Source organism: Ochotona princeps, chromosome 6 (assembly GCF_030435755.1).
Source record: "Ochotona princeps isolate mOchPri1 chromosome 6, mOchPri1.hap1, whole genome shotgun sequence".
In the NCBI taxonomy this organism is placed as follows: Eukaryota; Metazoa; Chordata; class Mammalia; order Lagomorpha; family Ochotonidae; genus Ochotona; species Ochotona princeps.
The window spans coordinates 83,702,427-83,718,262 of NC_080837.1; the positions used below are offsets into that span (position 1 = coordinate 83,702,427).

Below are 15,836 nucleotides of genomic sequence, written 5' to 3' on the forward strand. Positions count from 1 at the left end.
GGCCCGCAGCGGCGGGCGCCTCTCTCTCTCTCCCTCTCGGCTCGCACTATTGTTGCCTTCCGCGTCTAACTGGGCTCTGTCACACCCCAGAGCGCCGAGGGGGAGGAGGGGAGCCGGGCTGGGAAAAGAAATAAAGCGAGCAGTGCTCAGCTAGAAGGAGAGGGAGAGAGAGGGAGAGGCAGAGAGAGGGAGAAAAGCAGTAAGGAAAAAGAGACACTTAAAGGGATAGAGTCGCCATGTTTAGCAGCTTTTTTTTTCTTTAAAGATCTCGTCAATTTCACACAGAACGCACTCACTGGGTCCCAGCCCTCGCCTTTTGTCCAATTCAGTCGCAGCAAAGACCTTTTGTTCTAACTCAGCGTGAAAAGAAAAACTTTCTTTAAATGCAATAAACTTAAACCGAATTCAAGACTCTAAACAGATCCTCCTCCAGTCACTCTAAACATATACAAGGGGTTTTGTTTTAACCATTTGGAAAATTTTGAGTCCTGCTTTGCTCCCTGCTTTCCAGGCCCGTCGCTCGTTGCTGAAACTCAGGCGCAGAGTTCCAACGCCTAGACCGCATGCTTAAAAGCGTAATAAAACAGGGACTGTCTTTTTGCTTTGAAAATCATAAATTATAATTTAATGCCAATAATAATTTACAACAAATGGCTGTTTACAATCAACTAAGACAAAACAAACAAGAGAAAGGACCGGTGTTGTACTTAGTGGAGAACCTTCCCGTCCACAAGGATGGTGCTCGCAAGAGGGGAAGAAAATAAAACAGCCAGCCACTGACTGCCACAACCTCGACCCACGGGTCAGCGCCGGCCGCGAGCACCCTCTCAGCAGGTTAAGGTAGCCCTGCCCACAGAGCGAGCTGAAGGTCAGCGGCAGGAGGCAGAGTTTGCAAGTCTCCCTGCATGGGCTGCAAGTGAGTACCAAAGTTTGCAATACACTTCATAAAATGATTTCGGCCCTGCCGCCCCCCTCAGCAGCCCTCCCCGCTCGCAGAACTCAACCACAACACTGTGGGTGAAGCATTTTGAGAGGGACAGCTTGGAACACATCTCTCTAAGGATCCAAATTGCAAGCTCCCAGCTCTGGGCTTCCTCCAAATCAGGAAAAAAAAAAAAAAAAAAAAAAAAAGTAGCAGAGGGTGGGGGGGGGTGATGACTGAAACAGCTAGTTACTACTTGCAAATCAGCGCAACCTGCAAAGTTTTTTCTCTCTCTCTCTCTCTCTCTCTCCTCTCTCTCTCTCTCTCTGCTTTTTCTTAATTAGGCTTCCCAGGACAAAGGATCCCAAGAGCAGCACAGATTGTATCTACACAATCGGATATGTCCAAATGTCCATGCGTTTTCTGCATGTAACTTCCATGGAAAAGAATTCCCTTGCCCTGTGCTCCTGCCCTCCCAGAGTGGAGGCGAGGGGGAGGGGAGAGGCAGCCCCACTGCCAGGTCCCGGGGACAGACCCTGCACTGCTGTATCACCCTGGCTGTGAAATCCTCTCACAACTACGCGAGAGGAGAACCACAGAGTATTTTTAAAAATCACACCTACTTAAGGAATAAACCTCACTGCAAACAACTGCCCTCTATTTACAAGGCTGCGATTACCCTGCTGGAACAATGTTCTGCATAACTGTCAGAAATGTACAAAAGGGTATTTTTTTTCTGATCATAAAATAGATACTGATCTTAAGATTTCTAATACCTTTCACAATACCTTCCCTAAGCAGGCACTTAAGTGTGACAAATATAAGGGCCTTTTTTTTTTTCTTTCTCCTGGAAAATCCATTTTTAATTAAAAGGAGGATTATGTGAATTGGGGTGGTTTACTATATCAGTATGGCACTTCCTAAACCATAGATAAACCATTAACTTTAGCTTCCCACCCCCCCAACACACACTCCCAAATTAAACAGGCAAACACACTAGTCCACCTTTGAACAAACTGACTAAACAAATGCAGACCCCCGGCCCAGCTCAGCGAGAGCTTTAAAAGGGCTCTTGTCGAAGCACAGTGACTGGGGACAGCCAAACAGGTTTCAGATATCAAATAATATTTTAATTTCTGAATACTTTCAATTTTCCTTGGAATATAACACACAAAGACTCGACCAAACAGTTCAGTTATTATAACTTTTACAGTATACAGAAATGTTGCACTTAAAAAAAAACCTTCAGTTTTTTTAAAACACAAACTGTAAACTCTAAGATACTGAATCAATCACGTTTACCTATAAGTGCCAACAGTGTTATTTTGTCATGCTGATTTCAATGGTATTTTTTAAAAAGGGAAAATATCAACAATTATAATACAAAGGGTTTGCAAATATACAAACAGAGGAGTCTCATAGCAGTTCAAGAACTAAGCGGGACCCAATTCAAATTACAAAAGTTCACTTTTTATTCAAAACCTCAGCATGTGTCTTGGACACATTCCTTGGCTGCCAATAAATTCCACAGTTCCTTCTCTTTCTTAAAATATGTTTAAAAAGCTAGGTTTGTCATTGTGTCTCTGCGGGGGAGGGGTGGGCTGGGGGAAGTTAGTGTTGCTTGTGGTTCTTCCCGGTCACTAATTAAGAGTGCTCAACTTCACCTAACATTTTTGGTCACCACTTGTAAGTGCGTTTCCATCATCTTTGAGTTGCCTTTTAAACGTTTTATGTCTTCCTATGATATTTTCATGGACTCAGTTTTAATTCTTGCAGAACATATACTTTAATGATACACAGTTTTTAAGAAGCCAAGATTATATCAAAACTTATTATAGAACCACAGAATAAACTGGTTTGGAACCAGAAAAATACAAAAAAAGAACAGCTAGAGGTACACAGACACAGGACAATTAATAATTTGGAAAAAAAAGACTTACTGTCTCCATTCTGCTAATTTTCTCCCAATCTCCTTAAATGCACTTTTAGTAATATTTTTCAAAAAATTTACCAAAAAAAGAAAAGACTAATTTCCTTTTTATACAAAAATGATAAGTAGCAAGTTGTTCTGACCGACACAGGAGTTTTTTTTTTAATGCATTCTGTAAAAGTTCATTTGACAGTCATTTTTTTTTGAAATTCACAGTCCATTAAATTCTTCCCCTCTCTTCTTTTAGCAAACTTGTAACATCCTTTTATATCCTTTCTTAACAGAAGGAAATTAAGCAAGCAAACCAGTCTTTTGCCTTTTCTTTCTCTGTTTCACTCTCCCTTCTCATTTTATTTATTTATTGAATTGCCATATAGGGCCAGTTAAAACTGCTGCCGGACAGTAACATATCCCGGATGAGGGTCTCGATCGGGGTTTTACCTACCAAACGGACGAAAAACAATTGCTCTATGACTGAGGAGGAGACTGTGCGCAGGGAAGGCAGTCGGAGCAAAAGCTTCCCGAACCGCGTTGGCTGGTTGGGGTACTGGCTCCTCACGTATTCTTCCAAAGCACACTGGGATTTTTCCTGCAAGCTTTCCACATGGGCTACATCAGACAGACCACAGGCATCTGGAAGAGAGTTAAAAAAAAAAAAAGAAGAAGAAGAAGAAGAGGAAGAGGAAGAATTCAGTCATCAGATTAAGAGGTTTGAAATGGGTCACATGAGGTGTGTGCTCTCAGTCAACTTGCCCCAACCGGAGACTGAGCAAGTGCCTAGGCACTGAAAAAACGTGGTGCTGCTGGTGCTGGTGCTGGTGCTGGAGGCAGAGTGAGTGAGGGACCCATGTGCGGGGCGGGGGGGGGGGGGGTGCTGCAAATCTGGCACATTTTACTCTGCTACAGTCCTCAGGCTGGGTCAACCGAAAGGCCCAAGCAAAAGTGCATTGAGTCTTTCTGGCCCAAGTCAGTAAACAGACAAAACAGATAAAACCCAAACCGCCAAGCTCCTCCCCCTCCTCCTCTGTAAATAATAGTTTGGCCCATAATTATATAGTGTGGTGGTGGTTGGGGGGGCAGGCAATAACCTGGCCCAGTACCGAGTAATGGCGTTTGCGACCCAGCCGCAGATTCTCCCCAAATAGGGCGACTCATTTTTCTTCAGTCTTTGAAACTGATTTAAGTGGCCCTTTAAAACTGATCTTGTCAGTTTAGCCTATTGAAAGGCAGCCATGCAAACTGTGATCTCTCTGTTCATTTGAGCTGTTTCTTTTCCCCCTTTCTTCTCTCTTTTTCTCCCACTCCCCTTTAGTGTTATTATTTTTTTAAAACCCAGGTCCCTCCAAGAAGCACCACCCCCTCCCTGTTATCTTCTGGAAGACACTTTTCTTTTTCTGATAGGTGAAAAACAATACAATAAGTGTCTTTGAAATGAGAGGCATCTTAGTGAAGGCGGTTCAGGTTGTGACCTGACCTTTCCGGGCTCCCCAGACAAGACTGGGGTTAACACATGCATGTTGTGAATCATTAAAACAGATATTCCAAAACAGCCCCTGCCACTTCCACCCCAAGAACACGCATGCGAGCCTCTGCATGCGTGGCTGCGGCTGCGTGGCTGCAGCATGCACAGGTGTCCAGGCCATCAAAAGGTTCCCTGCCCATCTGAATCAGATAACAAGGACCTTTCTCTCCTCGTCAGGCGATTTGCATTCTCCACATTTTGCAAATAGTAATAAATTAAACTGCTACGACAATATCAGGCATTTCTTCCCATCCAAGACCAAGGGCAAGGCTTGGAGCTAACAATGATATCCAGAAATTGACCCACCCCCTTCCCCTCGATCCCAGACCCTGGGCTGACTGGCAGGTTATGTACGAAGGGGTGGGGGTGGCTGTGGGGCAGGGGGCCAGCCAGCATGCTCTCTGGCGTGAGGCAGGCGTCCTAGATGTCAGAGGCTTGCCAAAAAAACCCATGCAGGTCCCAACCCCTGTGGGTGGCTGCTGTTCACCCAGCCCCTGCCCTTTGCAGACTTCAGAAAGCAGCATTTGGGTACCTGTGTGTTGGGGAGGGGGCTCCGATGTGAAAAGTGGCAAGCTCTACCAAGGCACAGGTTGGAGACAGAGCAGAACCTAGGGCTGCCAGACTCAGCTAGGACTTTAGGACCCCAGACTTCTTGCAGACACCGAGGAAGGCTCTATGGGCCTCCTTTTTGTTAATCACAGAAACTGTACATCTCTCCTGGTTTGCTGATTACACAAGCTGACACCAAGTGCAGCAGGCAACCAGCTTCCAAACCCCTTGCCAATGCCCAAACCTTTGCTATTCTTAATTGCAGCCATGACAAAAGGATCAGCTGACAACTTATACAAGTGTGTGTGTGTGTGTGTGTGTGTGTGTGGAGTGTGTGCGTGGTGTGGAGTGATGTTGCTGCTGGCTGGGGGGAGGGTGCAACTCGCATGCACCTGTCTTTGCTGAGCCCTGCCTGAAGGCAGCCAAAGGCTCAGGCGTGGCCTGAAATGGAAAACCAGCCACCTTCAGAAATCATCTGGCCTCAAGAGTTCATTAATATCACATCTATTACTCACACAGGTTAAACTACATGCAAACTAATTAGATTTCATAATGCAGCCAATGATGGTTTTACTTCGCCAGCAATACTCCTCCAGCCCCAGTTGGCATGCTCTTAGGGTTGCCTGAAGGTTGCCTGGTGTGTGTGCTGGGCGGGCCAAGGCAGGAGGCAGCCTCTGCTTCTGCCCTCACCTGACAGTGGTCATGGTGGCCCTGCCCCCCTTCTCCAGCAGTTGGTGCCCTCAGGTAGGTGGCCTCTGCCTGCAGTGCCCACTCAAACTTTTTCCCTTCTGCAGGCTGCTCCCCTGCCTCTGGGGCATCTCCAGGAGGCTCAGCCAGGGGTGCCTCCAGGGAAAAAAGCCAGGATGGAGGGAACACCCCCTAGGACCTGGGACTCAGAGAGACAGAGTGTGTCCCAGCCAGGCCAGGGGAAGAATGGGAGCAGCTGGAGAGACTGTGCTGTGGACCCTCTGGGGAGTCTGCTCCCAGCTTCCTTCCTGCAGCCCAACCACCTTCTCGGTCCAGGCCAGGCCTAGCCTTCCAGGCAGCAGCACCCAGTTCCCACCTCAGGCTCCATTCAACAGTGTGACCTATGCAGGGTGGTGGAGGCTGGGCTAGCCCTGGGACTGCTAATTCTCTGGGCCCCAAGGACCCCCAGCATGCCAGGACAGGCTCCTGCATACCTGAGGTGAACAGGACTATGGCCTTGAGGCAGCTGTACTCGGCCGAGTCGACGTGCAGCGCCTTGAGCTTCTCCACTTGCTCTTGAAAGATCCGTATGTGGTCCATAAAGGCGACCACCCGGTCGGCCGACATGGGCGAGGCGTGCAGGCCGGCGGCGGCCAGGAGTGGGGCGACGTGCAGGGGCATGGAGCACTGGGCCGCATTCAACACGAACAGCTCGCTCCAGGTGAGGCGAAGCAGGGCCACCTGGTCCGTGATCTGCAGGTCGGGGAAGAAGGGGATGTTCCGGGCCCACTCGACGGCGCTGAAGAGCATCCTCGCGGCCAGTTCGCAAATGTTCTCGATGCCCATGATGTTATTGGGCTGCATGCACTGGCTGCCGAAGCGCGACGTGGGGTAGGGCTCGGCGCGCAGCAGCAGGGAGATATATCCGGACAGGTACGAATGGCAGTTGAGGGGATCCCCGTTGGTCAGCGCGAACTGGCCATGGGTCGGCTGGGTGGGCGGCATCCTGCCTCGCTGTACCGCTGCGGGAGGAAAGGAGACCGCAGTTAGTGACCGGGCTAGGCCCCCCGGGGTTCCCCTCCCCTCCCCCCAGGTTCTGAAACCAGGCCCGACCCTCAGCCTGACCCAAGACCCAAGCAGCGCCAACCACCAAAACACAGGCCTGCTGGAGGCGGCCCTGGGCAAGGCAGCTCTGGGCTGGTTCACCACCCAGGCTCCGGCCGCCACAGTCGCACACTTGCCTCCGAGGCCTGCCCGGGGCTGCTAGGCCGAGGACCCGGAATTGGCCACCTCGCCTGGGGCGGGGGTCCCCGCTCTGTGGGCGGGGTGAGGCATTCTGGGGGCATCTTTCTTCTTTACTGCTAAACAGCTGATATTTCTTATTGATTGGAGGAGAGGGAACGGGAGGGGCGTCTTGGAGTTGGGGGTGGGGAGGCAGACTAGACGCGTTTGCAGAAGAAACGAGGGCTCACGGGGGGACGGCCAGTGGCCACCCCGAAGCGACCCTTTCCAAGCCCCTCCGCTCCAGCCCCAGCCAGGCGGGGAACCCCCGCTGAGCTGCGCGCAGGGGGGAGCCCAGCTAGCTCTAGGAAAGCAGCCGCAGGGAGAGGGCGGGGAGGGGGGAGAGAGAGATTGGAGAGATTGGAGAGAGGCCGGTGGAGGCTTGAGGAAGCAGGGCAGAGGGAGCAGGCGGCCGGCGCGGGCGCAGCGCAGGCAGGAAGGGCCGCGGGGTCGGAGAGAGCCTGCTCGCCTGGCCTCCGCTCGGCTGCTGCTGCTGCTATGTGACTCCGGACCGGGAGAGTCGCTCTCGCAGAAACACAAAGGAAGCCCGGCGCCGGCTCCACTCGGCCCGGCCCGGAGCCCGCGCCCGGCGCAGAGCGCGCCATTGGCGGAGCCCTGCTCTCGGCGCTCGCCCACTGCACATCACAAAGACCCGAGCCGCGGGGCGCGAGCGGCCGCCCCTCGCCCACCCTCGCCTACGCCCCGTCGCGCTCTCCACGTTTCAAAAGTGAAAGGGAAAAAAAGAAAGAAAACAGAAGTATTTTTTTTTCTCCAACAGAACGTTAATCCACGGAGGGTCACTTGAGAGCGCTGCCCGGGCGGCAGCGTTAATACGGCGAAGTGCATAAAATTGCCATTTGTAATTTGAACCTCCTGTGCAAAAGTACAATCTCAGGTTGTTTTTTTTTTTTGAGAGGGTGGGGGCTGGGGAGAGGGGTTGGGAGGAGGGACATATGTTGAACATGCAGGAAAAACAAGGGGGAGAGAGAGTGCAAGAAGTAAAGCAGGTTTTAAAACACCACTACCACCACCACCACCACCCGAGCCTCAGAGAGGCCGGCTCGAGCAAACTTGCGGTCAGTGTGAAGGAAATGAGCAGGGCCCCGGGGGTGGGGAGGGGGAGAGAGAGAGAGAGAGAGAGAGAGAGAGAGAGAGAGAGAGAGAGAGAGAGAGAGAGAGAAGCTCGGTCGGCCCCTGCCTGCGGCTGTAGGGTGCGGGTTCCACTGCAGAACGCGCAGCTCCGGAGCTCTGGCTCAGCGTGGTGACCCCGCGCAGGGCCCACGACCCCGGGGAAGGGGAGAGAGGAGAGGCCGATACCTTCCCGTCTCATGCCCACTTTGAGGCACTTTTTGAGGCGGCAGTACTGGCACTGGTTGCGGTGGTGCTGGTCGATCGGACAGTTCCGGTTGGCGCGGCACGTGTAGCTCAGGTTCCTCCGCACGCTGCGCTTGAAGAAGCTCTTGCAGCCCTCGCACGTGAACTGGCCGTAGTGCTTGCCGCTGGACTTGTCCCCGCACACCACGCACTCGATGTGCTGCTGCTGCTGCTGCTTGTCGCCGCCCGGGCCGCCGGGGCCGCCCTGGCCGCCGGCCGCCGTCTGGGCCGGCGTGCTGGCCGGGCCCCCCTGGCCGGGCGTCTGCGGCGTGTGCGGGGCGCCGGGCGGCGGGCCGGGCACGGGCGGCGCCTGCGAGGCCTGGCTGCCCTGAGAGCCGGGCACCTCGTCCTGGGGGTCGCGCCACGTGCTGACTACCATTGCCATATCTATGGGGGCCGCGTCCGGACTTCCTGCTCCCCTGGCTGCGGGCGGCGGCGGCGGGGCGGCGGTGGCGGCGGCAGCGGTGGTGGCGGTGGCTCCCGGGTCTCGGGCTTCTGCGCGCCGCCTTTTGTGTGTGCGAGGGTGCGAGAGGGCGCGGGAGGGCGCCCCGGATGCCTCAGGGCTAGTCGGTGGAGGTTGGTGAGTTTTTCCTTTTTTGTTTTTGCTTTTGCAAAGTTGTGTCGATTGCTTGTCTGGCCCGGTGTGTTTGTTTTGTTTGTTTCCCTCGGCTCAGCTTTGTCGGTTTTGGGGGGCTTTCCGCCGGGAGGGGAGGGGAAGGGGGACAGGGGAGAGCGAGCGGGAGCAGAGCGTGGAGAGAGGGAGGGGAGGGAGAGCTGCGAGTCGATTGTCTGGCTTCAAGACAGAAGTAGGAGGCAAAAAAAAAAAAAAAAAATCTCTCCAAAGATCTCGCTCGCTCGCTCTCCCTCCCTCTCTCGTCCACTCTGGCTCTCAGAGCTGGTGTGCAGCCCGGGAGGAGTCGGAGGAGGACGAGGACCAGGAGGTGGCGGCGGAGGAGACAGGACTGTCCGGGGGCCAAGTCCAGGGCAGCCCACAGTCAGCCATTCAGGAAAGCCATCGAAATCAGGAGGACGGGGAGAGCGGACGCGCCCAGGGAGCCGGGCAGGCCGGGGCGGAGGCCAGCGGCCCGCAGAGTGGCCGGAGCGCTGCCCGGGTCCGGGGGAATCAGCATGAAAGTGGTCCGCGTCGGGCGCTGCGCGGCGTCGTCCCGGCGCTGGGCCCGCCGCCGCGCCTCCGCCGCCTGGCCCGGGCGCCCGCCGCGCGCCTCGCTCGCCGGGGCCGCCGCCGCTGCCCGCTGCCGCCGGCCGGAGGCCGCCGCCGCTGCCCGCGGGCCGGCCGGGCCGCCGCCGCCGCCGAAGCCGCCGGGTCGGGCCCGGAGCCGCCGCCGCCGCCGGGTCTAGCGCCGCCGCCGCCGCTCCAGTCGCTGCTGCCGCTGCTGCCGCCGCCGGAGCCGCCGCTGCTGCCGCTGCTGCCGCCGCCGCCGCACGCGCATAGGGAAAGAGTCAGCTCGCCGGCGGCGGGGGAGAAGGCATAGAAAGGAGGGCAGCTCGGCACCTAGAAGCGCATCCTCGGTGCGCGCAGGGGAGAGAGACGGAGAGGGAGAATGAAAGAGGGGAAGAGGCAGCGCGGCACCCGGAGAAAGGAGGCAACTCGGGGAGAGGAGGAGGAGGAGGAGAAAACACACGCGCGCACGCACACACACACACCGCGGAGAGAAAAGAACAGAGCATCAAAGTGATCAAATATGCTAAAAAGGGGGGCGCGGGAGGGAATGCGATTTATAGGCGCCGGGGCTGGCAGAAGTGGCTTCTCCGCGATCGGCTCACCGAGCTCTCTATATAGTGAACTTTGACACGACTGCTGCAACTTAGCGCACGTTGCCATGGCGACGGCGCGCCTTATAAGGCAGCCGCCGGGGTTGGCCTGGCCAGGCGCGCGCGCGCCGCCCCCTCGCCGTCATTGGCCGGAGCGCCATGGCGGCCGCGGGCGCAGCCCGGTCCTAGCGCGAGCGGCGTGGCGGCGGCGGCGGCGCGGGGCGCGGGTGTGGGGCTGGGGGCGGGGCGGGGCGCGGTGGGCGCCGAGCGGGCGCGGGCCGGGGGATGGGGCCGCGTGCGCCCGCCGGCCCCGGGGAGCGCGGCCCCCCGCGCCGCCCGCACCCCAGCTTTCGGCCTCGGCGGGGAGCAGAGCGCGGCGCGCACACACACACACGACGCCTCTTAAAGGCTCCGCGAGCCGCTCGCCAGGGGAGCAAGCGGGGACTTCGCCTCTCGCAACTTGGCGCAGCCGAGCCCGCTGCCCGCGCGCACCGCCGGGGACTGGCGGCGGCGCAGCCCGCTTGCCCAGCGCGCGCAACACGGAGCAAAGTTCCCGCCGCTGCTGCGTGGCACAGGGGCGGCGGCGGGGAGCCGCAAGGTGCCGCGAGCCCCGCTCGCAGGCATTGCCCAAAGCCAGGATTTGGCCAAACCCGGGAGGTGGCAAAGCCTTCTGGCCGGCTGGGTCTGGCGGCTCTTTTCCCACCCCGCCCCCCCTTGAGAGGGGGTGGGGGAAGCCCTTTACCGACTGTTCTGGCTAGGGCTAACATTTCCTGGGGAGGTGGCCTGACGTTAAATCGCTCGAGTTCAGCATCTTGGATGCTGAGAGAAGCACAAGGAGACCACATCTCATTGTCATGACGCAATTACAATCAATTTCCGCCAACTTTATCCTCCTCTCTTGGGTCTTTGCAAACTCCGAAGTCCCGGTCCTGCCAGCCCCGGTCGCAGTGCTCCGAGGAAAGAGCGCTCGGCCGGCTGACGGACAGGCGGGGGTGGCCGCAGCCTGGCCGCGCACACAGGCGTGTCGGCGCACAGGCATCGGATGCACATTTGTCAATGTACGCAGACAAAGAATTCGGCGACTGGGTTCCTGCGTCCTAGAACAGTTGAGGAGGGACCTCATTGTTCTGCAAGTCACTGTTAGGCATTCCTACATTCGTGAAAACACACCCAGAGATTCTGCCCCACATTGGAAATCACACCAGCTCCAGCTCATCACACAAACCACACACATAACAAGCTACCTTCTCCCTCAGGAGTCTGCCCAGGACATGGACAACTTCAACGTCTGCTCCATGTGCGAAAGCCATCGCCGCTGGCCGCTGAGTGCCCGGCGCGTTGGTTTGCAGCCTCAGATACATGGAATCAGACCCCTGGAACACACCACGGCTTCCCATGCCTTTTCGTGAGTTACCGTTCTTCCACGTTTATACCAGAAAATTATGTTTCCGCCAGACACACTTTGCAATCAAGAAAAACTGTATGCCGCCAAGCCAACCAGGTTTATGGACAATTAAAATATTTCACACAAAAGACGCTGAGCTCTGGGCAAAGAATGAGCACTTATAAAGAGTAAATGGACGACTGCGGAAAGGCATCCCTGGTAGCTCGAAAAATTGGTGAGATAAGGTATTTTAAAAAGGAAACTCTACGTTTCATGGACATGTGTAGATTGCAGTTTGTGTTCAATTCCCTTCGCACACTTAGAGGCATAGCAGGAGGTCAGAGCTAAGGGAAGGGGTGAGCAGCTAGAGCTGGCGCTTTAGGGACTGGGAGCGTCAGCTTCAGCCCCTCTCCTGACACAAGCTTCCTCAAACCTCGGTCCTTGCTGCGACGCTTTGGCAGAGTTCACTGGAGCTGTAGGTGTTGGGATTATTTGAAAGTTGTAAACACACACACACACACCACTCCGACCACCATCCAGGAGCCAGTAGTCCACCGTGGACTAAGATAAACCTGAGGTATTAAACATCAGAGTGAAGCCGGATTCAAAAACTTCAGGTTGACTAGAGACACAACGTAATTTTCTCTTAAAGAAGAAAAGAGGGATGGGGAAAAAAATCATTTCTAAGGGGCAGGTTTGAGATCCCAGCCCCCCTCTAATCTCTGTGATTCGAGCAATTGCCTAATTCCACATATGTCAGTAGATTAAGGGCAAACAGCCTAGATATAGTGGGACTGCAATTGAGATAGGAAATCTAATGGGTATTCTCATCTCAATTTAATAGAAGATGAGAATAATTGATTATAGGGAAATCTTAATCTTGTCTCTTGAGTGTGGGGCCATCCACGGCAACATGTTCATCTTTTATTAAAAAAAAAAAAAAAAAAGAAAGAAAGAAAGAAGGAGCTTCAGCGTCCCCAGGCCAGACAGAGACTTTTTGGAATCTGAAGTTCGCTCTTCTGGCCTTCGATTGAAAATAAAGAGCTTCCCAGCAGCTTTCCTCTGAAATTGGAGCCTGCCAGGCACACGACCGCAGGGCTGCCATCAAGTCAGAGGTGTTTCTGAATTTTTGAGACTCATTCAGTTATGGAAGTGCTGTCAAAAAGGTTAAAGAAATCACTATATGAACTGTAGTTAATATTACTGCGCAGTAGACACAGGGACAGCAGACTATGAAGAAAAAAGAAGCAAAAAAATGTTTTTAAAGGTCTTCCTCAGACATGCTTACTCGCCTGGATGCCAAGATTAAAAAGCTCAAAGACTAACCAATACATATCAATATATTGTTCTTTTCTTTAAAAAAAATTCAGACCAGGCTTTTATTGCAGATGTAAATTTATTTTAATGAGAGGAATGGCAAGCTTTAATTTGGCTGGAGAAAGCTGGAATAGCATTTCTCTTAATCTGGGCAGACAAACACACACCCAGGAATATGATTTTCTTGCAGAAAGCAGCTGGATGGGTTGTAATTCTTCACAGATTAAGTCACACTGTGAATACAGACCCCAGCAAATGCTGAGTTTAACTCTGAACTCGGGGAAACCAGTTCTGTGCACCAGGATGCATTGAATTCCTCGTTTCCCTCAATCTAGTCCCTGTGTGTTTTTCTCTTCCACCACACTGAAGCTCCATGAATAGGGAAAGGGGCTTCCATTGTGTCCCTCTGAACTTCCAAGTCAATGCAATTTTTAACCACTGGCTAGTGGTACTTTGAAAATCACCAGGGGCTGTCAGAGTTGGGGCCTCTGAAAAATTTACAGTGCTAAATCAGAGCATATGCTGGGAGGGAAAAAATTGCTCAAGATTGCAGCAAGTACAGTATCTGTCTGCCCCCTAGTGTAAGAGTCCTCGCCGCCTAAAATTCAACTTTAAAAGAAAGCGAGCTCTTAAAGGGAAACGACTTTGGGCTCACGTAGGCACAGCAGAATGAAACTTCTGTACATTTTAATCTGAATTATTCTCCAGGATTTAAAATTAATTGGCTTTGGCGTGGTTGGACTGTACTCGGATCTCTCCACCTCTGCGTTTCCCGAGTCACTGGTGAAGAGGTGATGATTTTTTTTTTTGAACTGGGTTTCTGTGCGTCCCCCTCACCCCCTCCTCTCTTTTTTCTTTCTCTCTGTCTCTGGCGTCTCTCTCCCTGGCTTTTTAAAAATGAGGGACCGTTCCCTGAACGCTCTGGACAGAGCACAGCAATGCTTCTTAAGCCAGCCCGGCGCGGTTGCAATAGACAGCCAAAAGTTAAACGTTTGCCTGAAATCCGCACGCCAGCTCCGCCACCCCGCCGGATGGTGAGTACCCCGTCTCGTCGCGGTTCTCCTGGCTTAGCCGGGCGCTCGCCTCCCCAAGCGGCGGCCGAGGACGCCGGCCACCGCTCCGCTCGCGCCCTGCCTGCCTGCCTGCCTGCCTGTCAGTTGCACAAGGTTGCAAAACGCAGCGCATACAGTAAATTCGGATACTTAGCGCGAGCCTAACAGCTCCTTGGTTAGACAACCGAGTTGCATACTCCTTGGAAAACCACGCTTATACGACTGGTTTTCGGCTTTTTCTATGCAAGGAAATGAGTTTGAGGAGACAGGGCGAGATGGGAGGCTCCGCAGTCTTTATGCTTCGGCTTAATCATATTTTGGCAGCTTTGCAATTGTATTTCCCCCTTCTCCCCCCTGCACCACTTCGCCTACCACACCACACATGTAATAAAACATGGCAATGCAATGAATTGACTCTGCCCCCCCTTCCCGAAACCCCTTAAACCACAGTCCTAGGCATTCCACACACGTTAGCAAACCGATTTTTTGAAAAACCCCAAGTCATCCCCAACCCCACACAGCACAAGGAGAAAAGTGAGAAAGGAGAGAGAGAGGAAAGAAAAAATACTGTAAGTAAACATACCAAAACCATATTTGCCTTGTTCAAGGTCCCAAACCGCTTGCATCTTCCTTCTAAACTGGAAGAACTCTCCTTTAGTTTGGCGAGTGAAATAAATGCTTTGTTGGCCCCCTGAAAAGATGTGTCTTTGATAATTAAAGAGAATCGCCTCCTGGGTGTTTATCTAAGCGATTGTGCAAACTGATAAAAAGTAGGCACTAGCCTGCAGGGAAAAAGAGGGAAGGTGAAGCAGAGCTCTTCCACCTCCAGGAAGTGCTTCCCCATGTACCAGGCGCTAGCTCGCAGCCTTGGAAAGCCCTGCGTGCTAACTTTAGAGAGACAAGGTTTCAGGGAGCTCTCTACTTAGCTGCAGAGGAATGCAAGCCTCGCCTTTAAGAAAAAAAACCCCAAACCGTAGGTAGGAGATGTCGGGAGTGATCCTTGTCTCTCATCTCATTCCTTAGAAGGAAGAGTGCGTTGTTACACCTTGTTTGGGGCTGGAAAGACGAGACTTTAAAAACACCCGTCCAATTGAAAAAAATCTCCCAGCTTAATGAGTTTAGTCGGAGGTTGGAGCAACCGGCTCAGCCTCAACAGAAAATCGCCAAGTACGGGAGATATGGCAGAGCAAGACCGAGGCACAGCCAAATTCCACTGTTTGGGGTCGGGAGGGATGGAGGCTAATCCTAAAGCAAGTTGGAAAAAAACAGAGGTGGGAGAGGAGGGGATACAGCAGCAGCCTCGCAGACTGGCAGGCAGGCTTCCCTCGCCCTGGATCACAGATAGAACTTGAAACAGGAGGACAGCAATATTTTCCTAAGAATCTGATGGCATCTTCAGTGTCTACTTTTAACACAAGGCCCCCCAGCTGAGTCCCCCCCCAGTCTATCTCCCCTGTGGATTGCGCCTCTCCCCCTTTCCCGTCCCTAGTCTAGAACTTTCCTGAAGAGGAACTCTATGTCTTGGGGGGAGGGGTTCCCCACTTCATGCTTCTATAGCAGGAATACTCAGCTCACTCCCTCTTTTTATTCTCTCCCCAAAACAAATAAAGAGAACGGGACTACAGTCCACTAGCAAAGACTGGGGATAAACTGCACTGCCTCCCACACTTTGAATATGGTTTTAAGTCATGGAGTATTTCTTTTGGCGGGGGGCGGAAATTGTTTTGTTTTAGGAGGAAGAATAATAGGGAAACATGGATCTTTCATTTTAGGAGCCTGTTATGGTAAGATGTATGTCAGACTTGACAAATGGAGCTAACACTCTTCGGCTGCTTCTTGTCCTTGTCTTAAACAGGAATTAAGTTAAACACAGTGCTGAATGTTAATTACATGTTTACTGGCTAATGAAAATTACAAATGGTTTTGCCACCTCAAACAATGATGAAAACTCTGAAGACACTGTAATTATATACTTTGAGGGAAATAACTCAGAATATTGATCATAAGAAGTGTAAATCTTTTTTTAACTATTCATTAATACCGTA

The 15,836-nt window shown here is 53.0% G+C and overlaps 1 protein-coding gene across 3 annotated transcripts; it reads right to left on the bottom strand.

Moving 5' to 3' along the window:
• Positions 1 to 2,030: 2,030 nt before the first annotated feature.
• On the bottom strand, positions 2,031 to 15,063 carry NR2F2 (nuclear receptor subfamily 2 group F member 2). 3 transcript variants are annotated; one of them, XM_004593167.3, is made up of 3 exons: positions 14,375 to 15,063; positions 6,105 to 6,632; positions 2,031 to 3,485 (listed from the first exon to the last, which is right to left on the bottom strand). In XM_004593167.3, the coding sequence occupies exons 1-3, from the start codon at positions 14,415 to 14,417 to the stop codon at positions 3,211 to 3,213; spliced, it is 846 nt and encodes a 281-aa protein (XP_004593224.1). In that variant the 5' UTR covers positions 14,418 to 15,063; the 3' UTR covers positions 2,031 to 3,210. The 3 variants fall into 3 exon arrangements, with proteins under 3 accessions (XP_004593224.1, XP_058522573.1, XP_004593225.1); XM_058666590.1 differs by lacking the exon at positions 14,375 to 15,063 and adding an exon at positions 8,209 to 10,206; XM_004593168.3 differs by lacking the exon at positions 14,375 to 15,063 and adding an exon at positions 6,852 to 7,834.
• Between the last annotated feature and the right edge of the window lie 773 nt (positions 15,064 to 15,836).

Excerpts from the sequence above, each read along its gene's own strand:
- NR2F2 (XM_058666590.1), bottom strand. The coding sequence starts at position 8,650 with ATGGCAATGGTAGTCAGCACGTGGCGCGACCCCCAGGACGAGGTGCCC. Across the intron at positions 6,633-8,208 it reads AGTGGGCATGAGACGGGAAG|CGGTACAGCGAGGCAGGATG; the intron begins GTATCGGCCTCT and ends TTCCTCCCGCAG. Across the intron at positions 3,486-6,104 it reads CATAGTCCTGTTCACCTCAG|ATGCCTGTGGTCTGTCTGAT; the intron begins GTATGCAGGAGC and ends ACTCTCTTCCAG.